The sequence below is a fragment of the Canis lupus genome, chromosome X (genome assembly GCF_003254725.2).
Source record: "Canis lupus dingo isolate Sandy chromosome X, ASM325472v2, whole genome shotgun sequence".
NCBI classification, from domain to species: domain Eukaryota; kingdom Metazoa; phylum Chordata; class Mammalia; order Carnivora; family Canidae; genus Canis; species Canis lupus.
The window spans coordinates 35,138,135-35,162,705 of NC_064281.1; the positions used below are offsets into that span (position 1 = coordinate 35,138,135).

Sequence of the window (24,571 nt, forward strand, 5' to 3'; positions counted from 1 at the left end):
AGTTTGGGGGCTATTTAGTGAGCTTCTTGAACTTGGAAAACTTTAAGTTGTGTGTAGTCAAAATGCTCTGGGAGAAGTGTCTATAGACAGAACCTTCTGCTGACTTCCTGGTTAAAAGCAAAGTGGCACAGTGTGTAGGGGAGCTCTAGCTCTGAATTCAAACTGCCCCCTTTTAACTGTTTGATCTTGAGCAAACAATTTTGATCTCAGCAAACTACTTCATTTCCCTGGGCCTCAGTTTACTCATCTGTAAAAGGAGGGTACTAATACCTACCCCACTGAGTTGTTGTGAGAATTAAACACACATTGAAATACTTAGGATAGTGCCTGGCAATAGTAAGCTCTCAGTAAATATTAGCTATTACTTTACATTGTTCTAAATGTGCCCTTCCACCAGTCATATTCCTGGGCAAGGTATTTGAACAAATCACTGGCCACTTGGAAAAGTGGACGCACTATATAGAAAACTGAGATCTGGTCTTCTGGGGTTGTGCAGCTCAATGCTGGCTGTGCTCTGCTTTTTTCTTAATAACCTCAATACTAAATCCACCCTAAGTAAATTTCCAATCATTTCTTTAGACATATTGTCCACTCTCATCAAACCAAATGAAAGAGGAAATTCCACAAGAAATAATGAAATATACATTAATGTTTTTCCTTTCTGCCTCTAAAGTTACCTGAGAAGTTCTCTTAAAATTTTCTGTATATTGATTTTGTATCACGAACTTGGATAATATAAAGTAAAATATAACGGGTAGTTCTTTGAGGAAAAAAAGTCATGAAAGAAAGGAACATTTTGGGATGCCTGATGGCTTAGCGGTTGAGTGACTGCCTTCGGCCCAAGGCGTGATCCTGGAGCCCTGGGATGGAGTCCCTTATCGGGCTCCCTGCATGGAGCCTGCTTCTCGCTCCGCCTATGTCTCTGCCTCTCATTCTGAGTCTCTCATGAATAACTAAAAAAAAAATTTTTTTTAAGGAACTTTTCTGTGTAGCAATTGGATTCTTCTTGAAGTTATCAAATTAATCATGATCCAAAGAGTTACTAACAAATGATTAGTATTCTGTGGCTGAATGAGTTACTGTATGAACTTCAACACAGTTATTAGTGGTATTTAAATTAAAATCAGTTATGTTTTATTCTGCTTACACTAGCTCAGAGTTAACTTTCAAACATAAGGTTCAGCCCTGCTATTTAAAAACTGGGTATGTTCTGTTGAATTTTTCACCTTCTTCCTCACTAATTCTGAAAGTACTTCTACACCTTCCAAAATGGCATTTCCGTGAATGAAAAAAAAAAAAAAAAAAAAAGAAAAAGAGATGGCAAATCAGACCTAATTTCTTCTTTCGAGATCAAACTAATGCTAAACCAGATTACTATCTAAAACATCTCCGTGCAAATTAACTAGAGAGAGTTGGTAGTTCTCTGAAACTTGTATAAATTTTATTACCAAATATACTAAAATCACACTGAAAAGACCCATCAGAGAAAATCACTATGGGCATCCCGTCCCTTTGATTGAACCTGGGTAATAAAAAGAGGCAAAAGACATGGTTTATCCTGAAACCTAAGATTTGAATTCTAGTGTTTTCAAGCTTTAATAAACTGTATATCAATTCCAAGTACCAAGCATAATATCAAAATTTGTATTCATGGGTTTATCCTTCTTAAGCAATGAAAGCAAATTCTGCTCACTGAATCCTACCTTTTGATTTGCACGAGGCATTCAGAGAGGAGTTATAATCAGAAAAGTGTCCGCTGAATGCATCATGTTTAAAAAATACAATTAATGTTTCAAAACCACACTTAAAAGGGAGAATATCTGAGAAGTTTACTCCTTCATAAAATTTGAGACAATATCATCCTGCAGATAAAAATACATTTCTTGTATATGCACGAAGGATTTCTACATGAAAGAAAGGACTCAGCTACCAACAGAAAAGGGCTGATCCTTGATAAAGACACGTTAGAGATTGCCAAACAGATGTGATTCCCGTTGTAAGGAGAACAGAAAAACAAAGGATAAAAGATAAGTTAAAAGAAGGATAAAGTCCAGTCACCTGCTCCTGAACAGCGGCAGAGCTGGGTAAGAAGCAGGGGATAAAGGTAGAAATAAGACACTGAAGAATGGCAGAGAAGGCCTCGACTCTGACCAGAAGTGATTAGAGAATCAAGCAAAGTTGAGAACAGATAGGATACAGCTGCAGTGAGATGTCTGAAACTAGAATTTGGTAGTTGATAGTTACCAGAAGTTCAAGTCATCTTAAAGTGGAATTAGAGCATCTAAAATTCACTGGAGAGCCAATATTCCAGTGACCAGATAACTCTGTAAAAAACGGTCCCAAATAATATTAGGTCACCAGAAGACTTTTGCTTCTGATCACATTCTTTAAAGCTTAAAAAAGTCCCTGACTGACTGGGAGAGACAGCACAGTGCTCCAAAAGAAACTCGGCTGAGATGGGTCAGCACCAGAAACTTCACTTCACCCTGGACGGCACTGAAGTTGACTTCTTCAAAGTGAGGGCGCTGTACCAGGTTTCTTCCAAGCAAAACATTTTACTGTTTTGTTGATAATGAATTAAGTTGGGATTGTTTAGAACAACCCCAAGTGTGGTGGGGAAGGAAAGGGAGACAGAAGTTAAGCAAGATAAAGAAAATGTCACAGAAATTTAATGCAAGGGTGGAGCATTCAAGTTCTAGGTTTCCTAATTAATGCTGTATGCAGAAGTAACCTATAAACTATATTTGCCTAACAGAAAAGTTTCCATATCTTCAACAGATGAGAATGATTGTAGTATTTGGGACCCTTGATCAATATGAACTATTCACTGTCTCTTCTCAAAGACTGGTTCCTTCTTTTTTACCCAAATCCTACACTGAAAGACAACTACGGTGCTAAATATTCACCATCAGTCAAGTTAGGAATAGCTGAAGAAAATAAATTAAACTTGAAACAAAGAAGTAGAGGTTTCTGGTCAAATTTCAGACATGTATCATTAGAAATTAATTATTGGCCCCACCAGCTGAAAGATAAAGGAGGCCAGGAGAAGTCTATAAAGCTGATATACACACAAGTGAGTGTCACTGTTTTGTTTTGTTTTTTAACCTAGTTTTATTAAATATTGCTTCTTTGGGATGTGTTTATAACAACTCCCAGAACATTTTCATGTAAGGACTCAAAGCGGGCATATTAAAATACAGCTTCAATATAAAGTTTATCACAGTTTTACAGTATTCAAAAATGACAGACCTGCCTTAAAAAACAAAAACCAAAAAAAGGACTATTACACCCAAAACATAAGAAAACAATTAAATAAACAAGTTTGGCATTTCCATAACTTTATAGTATAAAACAGAATATTAAATCTATTACTGGCAAGCGGACACCAATGTTTTACCTAGTTTGAAATGTGTCCCATTTAAACACACTATACAAGTTCACTATACAAAAGATTGATGGTCTTTTTGATGAAAGAAGTGCACCCTGAAAATTTTTGCCAGTTTAGAATATTTTAGCTCTTAAAGTCAAAAAAGTCCTTTTTTAAACTGAAGGCTAAATTCAGATTTTTTTTTTGTTTTTTTATTTTTTTGTTTTTTTGCTGTTTTGTCTCATTTGTCAGCCTTCCTGGTTTAAAAACAATAGTGTCTATGGACGCCCACCAGGGGGCAGTGTAAGATTAGCCATTAAATCACGAACAGCTGCAAATATTGTGCATTCACCTGCAACAGAGAAAAATGGTCATTAGCTATTCGCAATACAGGAAAGATGATGTCAACACACCGGTGGGGGTAGGGATAATTAAATCTAAAATCAGCAAGAACTTCAAGGGTCAAAATAAAAGTATAAATTTTAACTGCACAGGTTATAGGGAATTATTAAGCTTTGTTGCTAAGTATCAAATGATACTTGATTCAGGTTTTGTTTTTCTTCTCATGGGGAAATTCTGGGTAAGTTCCAGTTGGGTTTGGATTTAGGAAGATAGGCCTCAAGTTTCTCTGTAGAAACACTGGAGCATTGGATAAACCTTTAAATTTGGGTTTCAAGGCTACTGACTGCATTTGAATCTAATGAAAATATCTAGTTTAGATTTATGCATCAGTTACAACATCAATGATGTCCTTCTAATGTTGCTTTAAAGGCTGGATAAAAATGTCTGTGACCGCACTGTGCAATAGAACTTTTTGTGCTGATGGAAATATTCTATATGTGCACTGTGGCTCCTGAGTACCTGCAATAGCTTGTGTGACTGAGGAATTCAATTTTAAAATTTTAGTTAATTTTAACTAGCTTGAATTTAAATAGCCACACGTGGCTAGTGACAGTTATATTGGACAGTGCTGTTCTATGACATATACTGGAGTTTTCTCAAATTTAAAGGAAAAGATCAACTTCTGGAGTTCAACATTAATATCAATTAATAAAAAGAAAACTAATTTTTCTTAAAAGCACTTCACTGGGAGGGGAGGAAGTGATGGGTTGCGGGGGAGGGAGGCTGAAGTATGGTACAACAACAATCCAAAAACAAGACTTGTTTGGGGCAGGTGGGGGGGGGGAGGTTGTGGGGGAGGCTCATAACTCATCCTTTCAATGTCCCCTTTGCTCAAAGAAACCAAAGACCCTGCCTCTTACTTCTTGTGAACATTACACATACTTAAATATAATAAACCCAAACCAGCTGTAAAGAATATAAACCAAAAGCTGAGTCCCTTTCCTGGTGCATGGCGTAATGCTACAGTGGCTGCAAGTGAGAGAATTGGAGGCCTCAACTGAATAATGGCCTTTTGGCAAAGGGTGGGGTGTGCAGTAACCCTGTGCAAGTTACTGCAAGCTTCCCTCCAACTGGTACAGAAAAAAAAAGAAACCCCAGTCTTGCCCAGTCTAAGGTAGATACAAAAAAGACTGAAAAAAGAAAAGAAAAAAAAAACATTCCTAAAGCATCCCAATAATTTCTCAAATAAAAGGAAAAGTTACATCTTTTTTCCTTTTTAAAAACACATTTTCATTATTGATACGTAGAAAAACTTATTTGATCCCAAGAGGATCAACACATTCTTTTAATTGTAAATTCCACAAGACATAATAATGATAATCATCTGCTTGTGAAGGAATGGCCTTATCATCAAAGTTCTACCGAACTGCTACTCTGAAAATTCTTCAGCTTTGAACTTTGATTCTTAAGGACCTATTTTTAGCTGAAAGAAGAGATAAGTCAAAAGATGGAAGCAGAAAATTTTAAGAAGTGGAAGAAGTATCACAACAAAAGAAGCATACTCTTCTCTACTGCCCAGTGCAATCCTTGTAAACTCTATGTGAGTGAAAACTTGCCTATGTATATACAATATGGAGAAATAAATAGCTGAAAGTGTAATTTCTCCCATGATTCCTGTTTCTGGTAAAGTTTTAACACTGTGGTACCTAAATAATGTTTCAGAGAACAACTTTCCCTCATTTATAAACATAACTCTGTTGTCATGCGATTCTAAACAGAAAGCTACAGAGGACTTCCTTAACATCAGAAATAAGCAAATTTTAATTCAAATTTAATTTCCTTAAAAATAGCAACAGGCAAAATGGTAGAAAAGTTCTCCTTGCTGAACTTTAGGTTTTTGACCAGTTAGCACTGCTGGGAATCGTGCTGTTACGTGTAGGCTACCACAGTATGGAAGGGACCTTGTTTACCTGCCAGAAACATTCAGGGTTCCTTGAAAATGTTGTTTGAGAGCTTCATTGTGCACTTGGTGAAAAGGTTCACTTGCACCCGCCTGACACTTATATAAGAAGCCCAAAAAAGCAGTGATGCCATTTGTATCAGCTTTTATTCTTCACAAAACATTTAGAAGATACAGAACTTTGAATGATAATATTCTATTCATGATTGAACCATGAAATATGAGAAACCAACATGCATTTCAACTGGTGACATACAGAGTGGCAGGTATCAATGGGAGGGCAGGAATTCACAGCCATGAAAAAGTCTATCATCCTAACCTAGGGCTCTGTGGCAATGTGTGCTATAAATACAAGCTTCTGGCATTAGCAACTGGGTCAGTCCTGATAGTGAAATCACTAACAAAAATGAGGTCCAGGCAGCAGAGACATGGACAAAAATGAAGAACCAGTGAGAAAGGAAGAAAGCGACAGGCAGACATTAAGAGGGCCACAGCAATCAGTGCTCTATTACTAGAATTGGGGATGAGGCAGGTAAGGAGGGAGCAGAGGGAAGGAGGAGGAATCTCTCAAAAAAACTTTTATAACATATATGCAATAAAATATCATCTACTGGTCATGTACCTTGTCGTGGTGGGTTCATCTCTGCAAACCTCTTCAGAATGTTGCTGACCATCATGGGAGCAGCAACAGAAGAGTTCTGCTGTCTGGGAATGTCTGCCTGTTGGGTTGTACCTGAAGCCATGTCATAAATGATCGGAACTATAATACTAACAGGTTCTTGGGGAGGGACCGATGTTTTCTGAGTTAGCTGAAGCTGAAGACACACAACACATACAAAGAGAATAAAAACGTAGTAAGAAAATAAAACATTTGCCTAAATTTATCAAAGGTGCTATTATTTACTCTATCAGATTAAGATACCTCAGGCAAAAGAAAACTAAAGATGACAAAAGGGACAACTGAATATTATGGTTAAGATGCAAGTGTGCCACACAATTGCCTAGAGTTCAATACATTTCTGTTATTACTGAAGGGACGGGGAGTACATCATGTCTACACTGACAATTGAGGATCTGAGCCTGTGTTTGGCAGTGACAGTTAACTCTGCAGTAATCTAAAAGTTGTCCTATTATCCTCACATGGCTTTTTCCTCGGGGGCTCTGTACATGCGACAGCACACGCATGCACACACACACACACACATACACACACTCTGTCTCACACATGTGCTGGGAGTACTTACAAAAAATAGCATTTTGGATTTCAGCACCACAGCAGGTGTCCCAGGGGGTGCAATTGGAGGCGCACTGGGAGGGATCGTCAGGCAAAACTGGACGTTCCATTTTAGTTGTGTTGCCTGGTCAGGAAACTGTTTTTGAAATCATGATAAAGTCATGTGAACATTTAAAATTACATCCTAGTAGAGGAGTCTGAAAGGTCAGAATTTTATTTTATACTCCATTATGTACAGAACATAAAGATTATAGCCTGCATTATTTCAAAGAAAATGCATACATGATGTTACTACATGAAAAGTCAACTCCAGACCTAGGTGATATGTTTCCTTCCTTTTCTCCCACTCCGTTAATTCCCAAGGCCAATGGATTCTGCTTCCTTGGTATCTCAGGCATCTGTTCCCACAGCTCTATTTTCATGGATGCCACCAAGCTCCAGGATTTGTGACTTCTCTTGTGACCCCTAATGGTCCCTTCCAGTGGCTTCCTTTCCCAGCTACTCCATCTACCACTGCCAGGGTCATTCCCAGAAGAATGTCCTAGAGCACAGTTCTAATCGACCTCACAAATGTTTAGTGACATGCAGTAACACATGCTGTTTGTTCCCTTCCCTTCCCCTGCCAGGACCAAGACCTGGCATTCAAGGCCCTTCTTAACTGGTGCCAGCCCAGACTTCCTAGGCTCATTCCCAACTCCTTCTCTAAAACATACTTGTCAAATTGTGTTAATAATTTTAAACTGTATTCTCTGGTGTTTTTTGTTTTGTTTTTTAAAGATTTATTTATTTTAGAGTGTGTGTGTGTGTGTGTGCGCGCGCGTGCGCGCGCACGCATGCAAGCTGGGAGGAGGGTAGAGGGAGAGAGAGAGAATCCTGAAGTAGACTCCCCGCTGAGTGCAGAACTGGACTAAGGGCTCCATTCCAGGACCCTGAGATCAAAATCAAGGGCTGGCCATTTAACCGGCTGAACCACCCAGTCGCCCCTACTGGTACTTTTTTTTTTTTTTTTCTTTTCAGCCACATGAATACCTATTCCTTCAAAAACTCAAATGTGTATCTTTTTGATACAAATAATGTTTCCTATAGGCTACCAGAGCAGAAGCCAAATGTTGACTATTAGCAAAGGAACATTCCTGTCCCGATACTAATAGTAAAACACCAACTGGAAAAAGGAGTAAGGTATTTGGAATTACCCAAAACAATACTAGAAACATTTGAAAGTTCTGTAAGCTTGGAAAAATATAATCAGCTGTCACCTGAATTCCATTTATAGAACTGTATATTTTCACAGGAAAGAAGAGGGATTAATCTCTTCCAGAGAAGAAATTTTTAACAAATGATATTAGGGCAATTTGGGGCATCTGAAAAAGCTAGATCCATACCTCACATTTGACAACAAGGTATATTTTAAATGGATCAAAAACCTAAAGAAGTAATTTATAAAATGAATCTACAACAGTATTAAAAGAAGCCACAGGAGCATCATTTCAGTATCCGAGAGCAGGAAGAGTGAATTAAATATATTTGTTTTAAGAGGTAAGCCACTGGTAACTTGGGTTGTCTGTAGGGAGGGAGACTAGACAGCTAGACAGGGATATGTGGGAAATTTCCCCCTGTATCACATCTTGATCTAAATTCAAAAATTAAAAGAGGGCTGTGTTACCTATTCAAAGATAAATAAAATCTTAAAAATTAAGAAAAGTAGGAGAAAAACAGAAGGTACATATAAATAGGTGGAAACCAATAAATACTGCTCCCACCCACTCCAACCTCCACAGACAGACCTTGCTTTACATAGAAGTATGCATTTCTCTGTAACTTACCAGCTCTAGCTTCATAATATGCACACAGTCCCTGAGGATGTGTGTAGGAGCTCCTAACAGCTTGGTGAAGGCTATTAAAGTGTTGGCTTTAAATGGCGGTCCTGCAACCTATAGGGATGAATAAAGCAAGTTACTCTGCATTCTACTTTGACTCTTCCCTTTTGTCGATTGTACAAGCATACTTTGGAGATGTGAGTTCAATTCCAGACCACCGCAGTAAAGCAAGTATTGCAATAAAGCAAGTCAAATGAGTTTTCTGGTTCCCCAGTACATATAAAAGTTACGTTTATACCATACTGTAGTCTATTAAGTGTGCAATGGTGTTATGTCTTAAAAAAAAAAAAAAAAGAACCTATCTTAAAAAATACTTCATTGCTAAAAAATGCTATCACTTGAGCTTTCAGTGAGTCACAATCATTGATCACCATAAGAAATAATGGGAGAGTTTGAAATATTGCGAGAAGTATCAAAATGTGACAAAGAGACAGGAAGGAAGTGAGCAAATGCTGTTGGGAAAATGGCCCTGACACACTGGCTCCATGCAGGACTGCCACAAACTTTCAATTTGTAAAAAACATTCAGTATCTACGAAGCACAAGAAAGCAAAGTGCAATAAAACAAGGTATGCCTGTATTAAAACTATGCATTAAGAAACACATACTCTTGTTTCAAAGAATTTCTCCAAAACTTGAAGTTCATCAGGTTTCCACTGTCCTGCATTTTCAGGTGTCACTTTTAGCTGAAGTGTTTGATTGGTTTTGGGACTAAGGGCTACTCTGCATTTCAGCGCATCAGTTTTAAACATGATCACTCCAGGTTCATTGGAATTTATCAGCTGCAGCTGCAAAACATGAAGGATGCACGGAGTTAAAATGTAAGACAAAGAGAAAATGAAAATGTTGCTGAGAGAACTGTTTCAAAGGGAAAACAACTCAGCTGATAACTGTTCCCAAACAAAAATATCTAGGCACTGAGCACCATCAATTGCTAACATCCCAAAGGAACTACACATTAGGGGTCTCTCAATGGAAGAATAGAACAAAATCTATGGAATATCCTCATGAAACAACAACAAAACTTGAGCTGGAATTTGGTAGTTAGATCCGCAGGGTGGACCAATACAGAAATGTGAGGGTCAAAAGAACATGTTCAGGAATTCCAAAGGGAGGCAATCAGCAAAATCCAGACTGAGAAACTCGAGAAGACAAAGGATATGGTTTCTTCAACAAACAAATAAAATGTAGAAGAGATGGAGAGGGAGCCTACAGTTTAAAAGGGACTTAAAGACTTGTTTGGGTTCTACTGTAGACTGTAAAAACTGTAACAACTTGGGTAATCTGGACACCAACTAGCTATCTGATGATAAAGAAATGGTCTTTATGGATGAAACAACGTCTGAGATTTGCTGTCAAACCATCTGGAAGAAGCTATAGAGAAAACTATTGACAGGGGTTCACTGTTGAGGGTAGGTGATAAGAACATAGAAGTTCATACTCTTATACTATTATACTCTCAACTTTTAAGTATAAAATTTTCCACGAGAATTTTTTTTTTTAATGGCACAGTAGAAGAATAAAGAATACCATTATAAAATGTTGGATCTGGACTGGGACCTTATATTGGCCCAGCAGCTGGCAAATTTTTCTGTAAAGTAATAGTGAATAAATATTTTAGGCTACATGGTTTGTCACAATTACTCAATGATTCCATCATAGTTGAAAGCTGCCATCAACAATAAGTAAGTCAATGGGTGCCACTATGTTCTACTAAAACTTTACTAAAAACAGGTGGTGGGTAGGACTTGCTCCCTGGGCCAGTAGTTTACTGACCTCTGCTCTAGTGTAACACGTTGATTATGCAGATGAGCAAAATGAGGTTCAAAAAGAGCTGAAAGTTTCCATGGCTCTTAAGTGGCAGAGTGAGGATAGACCACAGGTCTCATAATCATCATTTTTTAAAATGCTAATTATTTAACTTATGTTAAAACCTCTGTAATTTTCAAATCTGTATATAAAGGTTGCAAAATAGCTTGGTGCCATCCATGGAGTGGGTATTTTAAACATTCACCATTCTACCTCATTAACACATACATATATCAAGAGTTATACATAACTAATATATACTGAGCGATACCAAGATATTACGCTAAGGGCTTTATGTGAAATACCTCCAACTACCACAATTGCTAGGAGTTATATAAATATTATTATCTACCCTTATTGAAAGGTAAAGGTTGTACTAGCCTAAGGTTGTACTAGCAGGTAGCATGGCCTGGGTACAAACCCAGACAGTTGGGACTCCAGAACTGGTAGTAACAACTCTGCACTATCTCCTGAGGGTATCACCATCGGACACAAGTCTTTTTCTTAATCAGTTCAGTTGTTCATGTATCTAAAAAGGAGCTTTCAAGCTTGTGATCATAAATAAGTTGATTTCAATGGAGAATCTGATTCAAAGTCCGCCTGCCTGCAAGAGATTCCAGAAGGCCAATAGTTGCTTGTATGCTACTCTCCGCAAAGGCTGATCCAGGGTCCATTCGTCCAATGGCACTATGGGGACCCCGTGGGACCTATCTACGGATCCCTAATGTCAGCCATAGCACAGCAAACTATAAAATGCAGGAGCATGTTAACAGAAGAATGAAAAAGAAAAATGTGGAGTCCATTTTTAATGCTAGAGCAGGGTGGAAAGCAGTTTCAACAAGCTAACAGAAGTGAGGGAACATCATCTTAGTTCAGATGTCACTCCGTGGGCCAACGTAGCACCCACCTCCAACAATCACCACCAAGGAGTTCACTAGTACCCATACCGTTTCTTGTTGAATGATTCTTTGAAGGTGCCGTCTCATGATGACCGATCCAAGGAATCTCTCAAGCGGAGAACAAAGGTAACTACCTGCCAGGCCAGGTACAAGGCCTGGTGTTGGAGAGGGCAGCAGTAAAATGTTCAAGGCACTATGTGTGAGGATGGTAGGTATGGAGGCTGCCCAGGAGCGCTGAGGTAGTTTACGAGGTGGAGGCATGTTTGTTGGCAAAGTTTGGGAACCTTTTGGGAAGGAAAACATGTCATTTCATTTACAAAAACACACGGTTCCATTGTTCTGTTTTGCTTTTATTATAAATCTTTGATATTCTAAAGCAATCCATACTGTTTTCGTTACTCCTTGTGGTGTAACAATCATGTTAGCTTCCTGTCAGCAAAATGGCCAGTTATTCTCCCTGTAGCTTGGTCCCTTGCAAAGTGACTTTATAGCAAGCCCTTTGAGGGGCAGAGTCTATTTCTTGACCCGGACTCTGGGCTGGCCTTGTGACTTACTGTGACTGAAAGGATGCAGTGGAAATGATGTGATGCCAACTACAAACTAGGATTTCGCTCATGTTCTTGAAACCCCATCCAGCCACCAAATGAACAAGGCTGTGATCAAGTATGAGACCACATGGAGCAGAGGAAGCCATGCTGGCTGGGGCCATTTTAGACCAGCCAGGCCCCAGCCCATGTGGGAGCTGACCACAGACACGTGAGTAACAAAGCAGAGCCTGGAAAACGAACATTATGTCTGCTATTTTCTCCTGTGTTAATTTACACAACCTTGTCAGTTAACTTTAGGTGTCCTTTCAAGGTCTAGTTTTGCAGCTAAGTTAGTAGGCATAACAGAGGCACTGGGACTCACCTCAAAAGATTTCTGGAGACATTTCCCTTTCTTACATTTTGCTTGACTATGCAAATTAACTATTGTTAACCAATTTGCTAAAGGGCTAAAAGTTTAAGTTATGAAGTATCCCCATTTAATAAGTAGGTCACAACTTTCCAATGTGAGGATGAGAAAAAAATAGGTCATTTGGAGGTTAGGCTAAAATGAACACTAAAGTGATGGTGATGCTCACTTGTTCCAGCTCGAGGGGAATGAGAAGCATCTGGAACTGGAGAATGTAGTGATGGATTGGCTGGTGACATTCCAGGCATGCGTGTCGCTGGTGAGGGGCCAGACACTTGAGGAGACCCTGGCCAGTTCCCAGCTCGTCCGCTTGGTGACACCATAGTGTATGGAGAACTAGGGTCTAGGGTTCCTGTAAACAAGTAAACAGATGGTCTTCAAAACCTGTATTTTAACAACTGAAAAGTACTTGGCAGTGCTGAAATGCTCGACCCTTTACAAGGTGATCATTTTTTCTTTTGCTATTTCATGGAAGTATGATGCTTAACATGGCACATCTGAATCTCTCTATTTTGTGTAGTTTATGTACTTTTATACATGATACAACATTAGAAAGGATAAAATTTACCTTCACACAAGCTTCAACATGTGCAACATGTAACAATCTACTTTATACCATGCAACAACCTACTACTTTCAAAACCTATTTGCAAATATCTTTGAAAATGTCAAGGAAAAAAAACTCAAAGCTCATTTAAGGGCCAGAAATCTTGTATTTTTCAAGTAACCCTGACAAATTGTTTTTCATTCTATTCAAGGCTGAGGAGAGGGAAATTTTTCCCTTTTCTTTCTGAGAAACGAACCAAGAATCAAGTTTTGAAAGCAGCAAATTACTGAACAATTTGATATTTAAATTTCATCCTGTAGACACCCTTAACATATTACTTATACCCCTCTGTAACCAAATGACAAACTGAGAAAATACTTTTACCATATATCACAGAGTAAACGATCCTAACTTAGAAGTCTTATAAATTGGTAAGAAAACACACAAGAACATAGAGGCAGGGATAAAATAAGAAATACCAAAGACTTGTGAAAGAAAAAAGGTTTAACATAATTAATAATCAAGAAATGCACATCTTAACCAATAAGATACCGTTTTTCACCAATCAAATGACAAAGATTTCTGAAAGTCATAATACCCTGTGTTGGCAATGATTAAGGAAAATAGACATCCTTGTTTGATGCTAAAGGAAATTGGTATAGCCTTTCAGGTGAGCAATTTGCAATGTGTTTCAAAAGCTTTAGAATTTCTCAAACCCTTTGAGGCAGCAATTCCACGTCTAGGAACTTACCTAAGGGAATAATCATGTGAGCAGAGATGATACCATTTTTAGTTGTAAAAAAAATGGAAACATTCTAAACATATAATAAGGAGGGCAATTAAATTATGGTATGTCAAGACAAGGGAATACTATGAAGCCATCTAGTATGATGATGTAGAGTTTTTACTGACAGAAATGTTCCTACAATATTAATACTAGAGAGTAAAATCACAGATGCTACACAGCTGTAAAAACTGAGCAAGTTCTTTATGTTGTGATTTGGCACAGCATTCAGGAAAAATAGATGAAAAAAGTAAGGCACTGAAGTATGCTGTCACGTGTGTGAAAGGGCAGAGAACACTTACAGTATCTGCTTGTCTATACATACATCATCTCTGCAAGAACACTGAATGCCTCTAGGAAGAGGAACTAGGTGGTTGGTGGCACAGAAACACTTCACTGGCTACCTCTTCTATTTTTTATTCGAACCAATTCAAAATAGAATTTTTTAGTTAGAAAGTTAAAAATTCAAGTCTCAAAACAATACATATGGTACAGTCCCAATTGTGGGGGGTGGGGTATTTGAACGGATAGACAAGCAGACAGGTGGAGAGCAGCAGAGAAGCGAGCAGGCAGGCAAGCATGGGGTGCGTGATGGGAAGTGCAAGGCAGAGTGGGGGAGGGGGGAGGAGTCCAAAGTAGATGGACTAACTGGTAGATCTAGAGATGGTGGGATCAGGACAAATTCATTTTCTTTTGTGATTTCCCCAACGAACAATGTGCTAAGTTTGCAATAAGAAAATAACTTACTTAACAAAAAACTACTTTCACGTCAAATTCTTATGCTAATCGCGATTTCCACGTATGGACTCACCATGTGGACTAGCAAAACTGGCCCCTGGTCCTATTGAGATTCCATGCGAGGATGGGGGAGGAGTTGGAACAAATGACGCTGGTGAAGGGGCTCTCAAAGCCCCACTGGGGGAGCTGGCAGCATGCAGATTTCCTAATAAAGGAAAATAATTATAGATGATCTTCGCAGGACACATACTATGTCCTGGCCAAGGACCTCAAGTTAAGACTCTCTCTACAAATTAAAGAAATAAGCAGTAAAGCTCCCTTAAATAGCACAAAGAAAATCTGGAATGATTTTGTTACTGAAAAAGAGAGAGATCAATTCCATGGGGCCCAAATTCTAGCTCTTATATTGACTGAGCTTAAAAAAAAAAAACAAAAACAAAACCCAGTGTACTTTTTTATTCACTCATTCACTCTTTCAGCAAGTGGGCATGAACGTTCATTTCATGCCAAGCATTGCTGTAGGCACTGGGGATGTAGCAGTTGCCAAGAGACAAAAATTACTGCCCTCGTGGAACTTCTATTCTAGTAGAACGAGAAAGACAACAAATGTGTATCAGGTAGTGTAAGTGCTATGGAGAAAACCAGGGCAAGGAAAGGGCGCAGTATCATGTAATGGTGGAGGTGGGTGCTGTTCTTTCTGTAAAGCAACACAAGAAGACCACTCTAAGGGGTCACATGGGTAAGTGAAGGGTAAGGTGGGCAGATACCCAGGGGGTAAGATATTCCAGGCAAAAAAAAGAGTTAGTGCAAAGGCCCCAAAGGCAGCAGTAAAAATAACAGGTAGGGGGCCGGTATGGCTGGATCTGTGGGAGCCACGGGGAAATGGGAGATGAGGACAGAGGGTGGTGGTCGGGTTCCCTAGATCACACAGGGACGTGTAGGCCACTCCAAGGACTCAGGGTTTACCCTGAATGAGATGGGAAACCACTGCAGTTTGGAGCAAAGGAGTCATAAACTACCTTCTGTTCCAGAAGGATCACTCTATAGTCATTGTGTAAAAAAGAGACTACAGGGCAGGGGCAGGTAAACCAGTTACAGGGAACAGTAATAATCCAAATGAAGGCTAGTTAATGGCTCGGTTGAGGGTAGAGGCTGAGGGTTAGAATCTGGATAAATTCTCAGTACAGGGCAGGCAGTGTCTGGGGCTGACTCAAGTGGGTATGAGAGAAAGGAGTCCAGCAAGACTCTAACAGCTCTGGCCAGGCTGCAGGCAGAAAGAGGCTGCCATTTATGGAGATGAGGTGGAGGAGGGAGGACAGACTGGGGGGTAGGCGGGTGGGAAATGTTAGAGGAGTTAAGTCTCAGCCATTGTCTACACAAGGACATGCTGACTAGACAGCTAGAAAACACAGGACTCGAGCTCAGGGTGGAGGCCTAGATGGCAGATATTAAAAAACTGAGAGCAATGAGCTTAAAGATGGGATTTAGCCAGAGGACTAGTTTCAACCGAGGATCAGGAAAGGGGGACCTATGCTCCTCAAACCGCGAATAAATGTTACACAGAGAAACTACATTACCATCACTTTCCTCAGTATCTATGCGTTTCAAATTCTTACTACTACCTAAGAGAATTTATTTTCTACGTTCTGTGCTTAATGGAGTGCCTTACAAGCAGTTAAGTATGTCCATCAACTTGATTAACCTTTAAGCGTCATATTTAGATATTCAGCTGTGGGTTTTGCTGTGGAGATTCAATGGATAAAGTGCTCATACATACGGCTTAGCACATAGCAAGCACTGTATACCTGTCTGCTACTATAATTATTCCAAAATAATTACTTCTGCTTCCTTTACATAAAACCTCTTTCGTATCCTAGAAACACATACGCCTTGGGTTCTATGCCCACATCTCCTGTTTTGCTCCTTGCTCTCTAGCAGCTCCTTCTCAGGCTCCTACATCTGAGAAGCAGCTCCCCGTACTCCGCAGGGGCTGAGCTCACCCACTCAACTCAGCCTTCAATGACCTTCAGTGACATGAAGTAACTTCCAAATCTTCCATCTGTGGTTCCGTCACCTCTGATGAGCAGGTAAGGGGTCATCTACCCAACAAATCTGATACCCATCTTTCTTGCTAGACTTAAGCTTTAAGAGTAGGACTGGTATCTTGCTGACTGCTAAATCCCCAGCACATGGAGCATCTGGCCCAGGGCAAGAGCTTAAGTGATACCAAAGAACTGTTTGGTTAAAAGTAAAAATTAGGTATCCTCAAGCAATTTTATAGTGCACTTCATGGGGCTGCCAACAGAGCCATTTTGTTTGGACAAGCAGGTTGTGCACTGGCCTGACAGGCAGGGCACCTTTCATATATACCCAGCTTAGGAAACTTGTTCTGTAAGGGATCGTTTAGAAGGAAAGCAGCCCCCACGACTGCATTAAGGGGTGTGGCTGGATTCCCACGAAACTACAAAAACAGTCGGTGGGCAGGACTTGGCCCATGGACCTTGGTTTGTTGGCCTCTGCCACAGATTGTGTTGTGACCAGCGCTTCTCCGAGCTGGGCTTCAAGCCTGGCTCTGGGTGACAATACCTCCACTTAATTCAAACCTTTTCAAGTGCTCCTGAATCATGAACACAGCTTTCACAACCCTGCCATAAGGAATGAATAGGAGATACCTAGCCACAGATAAGGAGTGGTCTCTGAAGGTCTAGGCTACATGTGTGGTGCATGTGTGTGTGTGTGTCCATATCTGTTCTGGATGTCAAAGTTGAACATGACAGGAGAGGAAGTAGTATCTTACCTGGAGACTGTGTGTGCATCATAGAGGGAGACTGATTAACTGTGCTGTGGTAAGATGTAGGGGGTGAAGTAAGGGGATAAGCACCTGATGATCCCGGTTGCTTGGGAAATGGCTGCAGAGAAAAAAAGTAAACGTTGGTTAAAAAGCCACCTGCATATAGTATATATAGTACAGACAGCACATAGCATTCGGCTGGTGTTAACCTTTACACATTTCTGTGGTTATGAAACAGGAAACATGAGATACGGAAATGTGTAAATTATACATCAATAACACAAGTTTTTAAAAACTCCGACTTTCAAAATATTTATTTTATTTATTTTTTTTTTTAAATTTTTTAATTTATTTATTATAGTCACAGAGAGAGAGAGAGAGGCAGAGACACAGGCAGAGGGAGAAGCAGGCTCCATGCACTGGGAGCCCGACGTGGGATTCGATCCCGGGTCTCCAGGATCGCGCCCTGGGCCAAAGGCAGGCGCTAAACCGCTGCGCCACCCAGGGATCCCTCAAAATATTTAAAAAACAGCAAAAACCTCATTCCTGACCTTATATTACCATTGCTTATATACCTCAAGATGGTTTTTTTGCTTATTTTATCTACCAGATCACTGATTTTTCTCTATCATTTATCTACCATTTCACGGATTATAAGATCCTCAGCACCACCCCCATGCCCTTTACTATCTCTGAAGTCAGGGTGTATCTTTGTATCTTGCAATTCATGGCACAGCATGGTTTCACTGGCAGCTTTGTTTCTGGCAGTTTATAAAAAGTAGTGCATCTTACATTTGGTGGGGTTTTACAGGCAATCAAATATGGTAGTTCAACCTGACCTCTCCTCACCCTTACCTTCATCTCCAGCCACGAAAAACCTAGGACAACATAATCCTTCCTTGTTTCTTGTTTAAGGTACAAATCACATATAGTAAAGAACACAAATCTTAGAAAATGTCCAGTCTGATCAATTTTTACAAATGCCACAGCCACAGAGATCAAGACACTGAACAATACCACTAGTCCCCGGAGGCCTCCCTCATATGCCTTCCAAGTCTTTATCACCTCCCCAAGGTAAGCACTATTCTGACTGCTGTCACTCAAGCTTAATTTTGTCTGTTGTCATATTTCATATAAATACTAAATGTATAGTTATTAGCATCTGGTTTCTTTTGTTCAACATTAGGTCAGCAAGATTCACCATGTTGTTACATGTAACAAGAGTTTGTTTTCTCATGTTTGTATTCTTTTTTTCCATTTTTGTAAGTATTCTAGTGTACGAATGGACCCAGTTTATTCACTCATTCTGTTGCTTGATATTTGGGTAGTTTGTACTTTTTAGATAAATATGTTTGCTATTAATATTCTTGTGTTTCTTGATACATTTCTGTAGCACATATACCTAAGAGTAGAATTTTTAAGTCAAAGCTGTGCCTAATGTTCAGATTTAGTGCTCTGGAATACCGCTGAAAGGTTGTTAGACCACTTTATGCACCCTCCAGTAGTAAAGGAGCTTCACTTGCTAATACCAAATGCTGGCAAGAATTATCAATTTTCTCCTTAAAGCCATTTTTGTGGGTACGGAGTATTATCTCACTGTGGTTTTTTTTTTTAAGATTTTATTTATTTATTCATGACAGACACACACACACACACACACACACACACACACACACACACACACAGAGGCAGAGACACAGGCAGAGGGAGAAGCAGGCTCCATGCAGGGAGCCTGACGTGGGACTCAATCCCGGGTCTCCAGGATCACACCCCAGGCTGAAGGCGGCGCTAAACTGCTGGGCCACTGGGGCTGCCCTCTCACTGTGGTTTTAAGTTGTATTTCTGTGATGCCAAATGATACAGAACACCCTTTCTGTGCTTACTGGCCATTTGGATATCCTCTTTTATGATCACATGGCTAATCACCTTACATCATTTTAAGTGCACGAATCTGAGGTTAATGCTACTTCTGGTACTGTTCACCTGCCATCACTAGAAGCCTCCTCTCCCTATGTCATTATTTTTTCTTATGGACTTTCTGGACATCTTGGGCCCACCAAGGATCTCCTTGCCTTTCAACAAAGAAGCCCTGACGCCTTAAGAACCCATTAAGTTATGTGAATGTGAAGCCATTTGGAATTTCAGCAAGACATTACCTGCTGTTGGGGTGGTGGTTGAAGCTGTGATATTAAAGAATCCATCATATCTCCTCCAATGGGAGAAGGGGGATTATCGTCCTCATTTACAGACCTTCTTCGAGCATCCTGATTGCTGTCAACAAACATATTCAGGAATGTCTATGGATATAAACAAGTAGAATTCAGATTATTTTATTTAACTTTAGTATTTTTAATCATTTAGACTATTTTAACAGAAAGAAATATACTATGCCCATCACTAAAACAGAAGTTGGATACACAGCCACTATTATGAGGACAACCTGGAAGACATATTGATAATTTTGAAGGGGGGAAACTGAGGAAACTGGTTAACCACAACAGAAACAACATCTAAGTTAAAAATCCTGTCAAGTAAAAAGTATTGTGCAAGTAACAAAGTTGAAAAAGTATACCCTGGTACCTCCTCATACTAGGTCGAAGTATTTTCTTATTAACTTCTGAACCAGAAATGCAGGGGGAAAAAAAAAAGTTGTATGTTGGCCATTTAAGTAACTTAAGTGACTTGGGAAATTTCCTATTTGGTGAGAGTCCTCACTTTCTAAGCTAGAAAATATGACAGGAAAACTGAATATAGGAACTAAGCCATCTTTCCTCTTTTTTTATCTGACATGACTGAAATTTTGAACCACCAAGAGTGGGACAATCTTGTTTTATGGGATATGTCATCAAAAATTAAGCAAGGCTATGAGGGTTTGTGTCTCAAGCATTTTCTTCCTTTTAATACTCTCCACCTTTCCCATCTTCAAAAACATAGATCAAAAGCTTGTCAGGATCACTCAAAAGCTTTTAAAAGTACATCACTTGATTTCTAATAAAAGATGATGGAGTCACAACGCACCATTTTATCTTTTCCCAATACCCCACTGAAACTCCTTAAAAAAATTTTTTTAAGCAATAAGTTACAAATACAGAAAGAATGGGAGAAGAAAAAAAATAGCAATGAATTCTGGAGGCTGCAGAGCAGATGGCTGAGTGGTAAGTGAACTATCCAATGTGAGGAAGTTGTATCCTAAAGCTGGCAGGGGGGAAAGCCAAGAAGCAAAGCTATTTCCGTCCAGATCCTCAAGACACGTAGGAACTGGCAGCAGTAGACACCTCTGGAAGTGGGGATGAAAGTGGGACTAAAAATAGGACTGGCTGGAAGTCTCTTTAAGAGACAATGAAAGCCTCCCAGAGCCTCTGTCACTCTCACTGTGTGAGGTTGACTTCTACCACTCTGGTGGAGGGTCTTTTACTAGGGGGACTCTAGCATCGATGGAAAGGAATGCCGTATTAAAAATGAAGATTATGGGGCACCTGGCTGGTTCAGTCAGAAGAGCATGCGACTCTTGATCTCGGGGTTGTGAGCTCGAGCCCCACGTTGGGTGTAGAGATTACTTTAAAAAAAAAAAAAGAAGATTAAAGTTTACATACTGAATGTTGAAAATAGTAGTTTCCTTCTCTTATTTGACTTGCCAAAAATTGGGGGCCAGATGCACACCATCTATGCAGAGACTTGAATACTCCTCACCAGCCCAATAAAAAGACTTGAATCTACTGACACTGATAGTTACCCAAGGAAATGGCCAAAGCAGACCATCCTAAAGTGAAGACCATAGTCAGCAAGTCTCACCTTCTACTAAGAGCTGCGAGTTAAGCATCACTAATATGAGAGATTAAAACAAACAAAAAAAAAGCAAAGTGGATGAAATGGAGATTCTGGAGGAAGAAAAGAGGTAAAAGAAGTTAAGATAGCCATATACAACAAAGATGTCATAAAATGAACACTGAATGAACATTTAGGAACAAAAGCGAGCTCCTGGAAGTTTTTTAAAAGATGGCAAAAAAAAAATAAAATAAAAAAACAGATGAAAAGGAAAAAACAAGGAAATCTCTCAGAAACAAAGAGATAAAAACAGAAAACATAAGAAAAATCAGAGGATAAGTCCAAGATACCAAACATCAGAATAGTAGTGGTACCAGAATGAGCTAACAGAGAGAACAAAGAAGAATCAAGAAATAATACAAGGAAATCCCCAGAGCAAAAGGATTTAAGTTTACAGAGTGGAAGGCTCTGCTTAGTTACATAAGGTCCAAGAACTGGAGATTAAATACCTCAATCGTTATAATGGAAATAAGAAGACAATGGAGCAATGTCTTCAAAATTCTTACAGAAAATTATTGGAATCTCAAATTCTACACCTAGCCATTCTCTCAATTAGATGAGGGTAAACTAAAGATGTTTTTAGGCAAACAAGATCTCAAATTAACCTCCCACGTACCTTATTGAGGAAACCGCGCAGAAGCTATTCTACCAAAACAACGGAGTTAAACCAAGAAAAAGACCCATGGTCCATGCCACAGGGCATGCAACACAAGAGAGAGGTCAAGGACTCTCCCTCTTCACCATCCTCCTACAGATTCCTAAATCAAACTGTGCAAAGAGTCTGGAGCACTGCCATTCCAGAATGAAGGTCAGAGGACTGTAGAAGAGATTTCTTCAAGATGAAACCAGTGAGATTTCTGATATGTAAACACTGAAGGGAGAGTTATATCTATGGAAGAGACTTTAAGGCTGAATTAGTGATTAAGTATAGAGAAAGCCAGGCAAACTAGTACATTAATAATTCTCAGGAAAATAAAATGTTGAACAAGAAAAAAGTAATCATACTAAGCTTGGCAGATAGTGTTTACATATTTATAATGAGAATACTGAACAATCATCTAACCAAAATTGCTCATAACCATACTGCAAGGATAGGAGGAAAGAAAGAAGGTGTAATGGGAGCTGCCTGGGAGGAAGAGGCATTAAGAATTAAGAAAAGAATTAAACCATGATCTTCCACTGCAAGGATGAGATAATGCCCTCGACTAAGAAGTCCACAAATAGCAATGTAAGCATGTTATTTAGAAACAGGGATGTAAATACCAAGAGAATCACCATATAAGAGCTGAAAACAGAGCAGGAAAATGGCAAGAGTGGGCTGCAAGCAACTAATTTTCCAAACAAGTCTTTGTAACTATTTGACTCTAAACAATTGAGCTATTATACAAGAATCTGCAGGGATTGTGGCCCAGGACCCTACATTTTAAAAAAATCTCATGGTTGAACTGATGAATCAAACTTTCTCAATAATCAATGAGAAAGACATTGTTGAAGTTCCTTAAAGTTCCAACTAGCAAACAGGACTCTCTTCAGTATCTTCCTTCCACCTTATTCATTACAAGGAGAGGAGATTTTATCATCTCATGCACGTAGGCACAGCGCTTTAGAACTTCTCGCTCCTTTGGAAGGACGCTGCAGAGGTGATAAACTAACACAGCTGTATAAAATAGGAATTTGTTCTTTGCCCCATTATTTTCCCCTTAAAAGAATTTGGAAATATTTATGTTTACTCGTGCTATAATATTAAAGTCGGTTACCTTTAGTCCGGGTGCAGGATAAAAACCTTCCACTAACTTGCTATTATCAAAAAGACTATAGGCACCATCTCGTATCGCCACCACTCCTCGGCTCCGGCAGTAAATATCAATGCAGTACATGTTCCTGAAGGCCAGTCTAATGTGGGTGGACGATTGGGGCAGGATGGAGAAGCACTGGTAAGCAGTGTTGGTTCTCTGGGTCAAGCCCAACATCGGCACGGTGGGGAGTTTGTTGATGGCATTTAACGGAGCCTGAGTATCAAAGAGTACCTAAAAGGAACACACACAGTAAGGGTAGCAAGTTTCTGCACAAATGCTGAAGCCTCAGAATCTTCCATGTCTAATGGTCATGAATGAGCCTAGGTCTTCCTGGCACAACCCATATGACTTTCCCTTGAAGAGAATGCAATGTACACTGCTGCATCCTCTTTGAATCAAAGAAAATTCCCCAAGAATGCAAGATATAAAGGATAAAAATATGCACCCTTGTCAATGAAGACAAGTTAAGCCCACATGATTTTTAGAGTTTTACATGGTACACTAACACTGACAGAGGCTTATGTTTACACAGATAATAAGCTTAATTACCTGTAATAACTGAACCACATTTGGGGTTTTGTTGAACATTTCTTGAAGCTGATGGAGAATGGTATTGTGACAGTTACTGCAACCTGAGTTTGGGCCAACAGTTCCCAAAGAAATGTGAAATTTCTGATGTATGGAATTCCACTGGATGCTAATCTAAATCAAAGAAATTACAGGTTTCAGAAACTGAGAAAGTAACAGATCCAAGTAAAGAAAAAACAATGTTTAAACAGTAAGGCAGAATGCCAAAGATCTACATGAGGTCTTTTTGGAAAGCCAGTCATAAGACTGGGTTCTATAAACTCCAGAAGTACTGTTACTATGGACAATTACATTCCCGGAGTAGGTGCATATTAGCCCACCCCCACTAAGTAAAACAGAAAGAGGAGGTGTTAAAAGACCAAATCTGGATTAAGCTTTGTTTGAAAATTATCACTGGTGGTTCTTATTTTTCCTTTTTTTTGTAGGACTGAAGAAAAGTCACCCTCTAGGTGAGTGCTGTCATAAAGGGAAAGGAAGTCATTTCTAACACAGATGCTTTCAGTTTATAGATTTTAAAACACTCAAGTAATTTCTCATATTACTTGAAGTGGAAGAGTCCAGAAAGAAGCCAAATGGCTGAATTTTTATGCTAAATTTCTAGGACTTTACATATGGGTGGGAAGAAAATGAGGAAACCGAGATTACAGGGAATACCTCCCAAGATTGAGACATGATCAAAAAATGTTAATAATCATAACATGACCAAAAACATAGACATACAGTAATGTTCAAAGCCATTCATAATCTTCATTATAGTAATCACGTTGCTAACCAGGTTTGAAATTGGTGAAGAAAAAATACAAAAACCAAAAATACATTACCTTGTCCAAAGCTCATTAAGATTATAATACCCCATCAAAGAGGGCATAATTTTTGCTTTCAATTTTAAAGAGTTAAGCATTATAGTATACTAGTCTACAGTATTTATATCATCAAAGTTTTTAAAATTTACTTTTAGCCCTAATTTTTACTTGAGTCCTCAATTATTTCAAGGCAGTTTTCATAACTTTTGAATTCTTGGTTGTTTTTTTTTTTAAAGGATTTATGAGAGGAACTTCAGT

The 24,571-nt window shown here is 39.2% G+C and overlaps 1 protein-coding gene across 5 annotated transcripts in view; it reads right to left on the reverse strand.

The window, feature by feature from the left end:
* Positions 1-3,086: 3,086 nt before the first annotated feature.
* MED14 (mediator complex subunit 14) overlaps positions 3,087-24,571 on the reverse strand; it is a 66,300-nt gene continuing 44,815 nt past the window's right edge. For 2 of the 5 annotated variants that reach the window (XM_025468830.3, XM_025468832.3), the window contains exons 20-31: positions 23,472-23,624; positions 22,884-23,153; positions 19,458-19,598; positions 17,308-17,419; positions 14,584-14,715; positions 12,611-12,793; positions 11,536-11,771; positions 9,388-9,567; positions 8,727-8,834; positions 6,914-7,039; positions 6,292-6,484; positions 3,087-3,719 (exon numbers count right to left, since the gene is read on the reverse strand). In XM_025468830.3, the coding sequence (XP_025324615.1) occupies positions 3,646-3,719; positions 6,292-6,484; positions 6,914-7,039; positions 8,727-8,834; positions 9,388-9,567; positions 11,536-11,771; positions 12,611-12,793; positions 14,584-14,715; positions 17,308-17,419; positions 19,458-19,598; positions 22,884-23,153; positions 23,472-23,624 (1,908 nt within the window). In that variant the 3' untranslated portion in view covers positions 3,087-3,645. The remainder of the gene's footprint in view (positions 3,720-6,291; positions 6,485-6,913; positions 7,040-8,726; positions 8,835-9,387; positions 9,568-11,535; positions 11,772-12,610; positions 12,794-14,583; positions 14,716-17,307; positions 17,420-19,457; positions 19,599-22,883; positions 23,154-23,471; positions 23,625-24,571) is intronic. The other 3 variants (XM_025468831.3, XM_025468833.3, XM_049107423.1) reach the window with 3 other exon arrangements.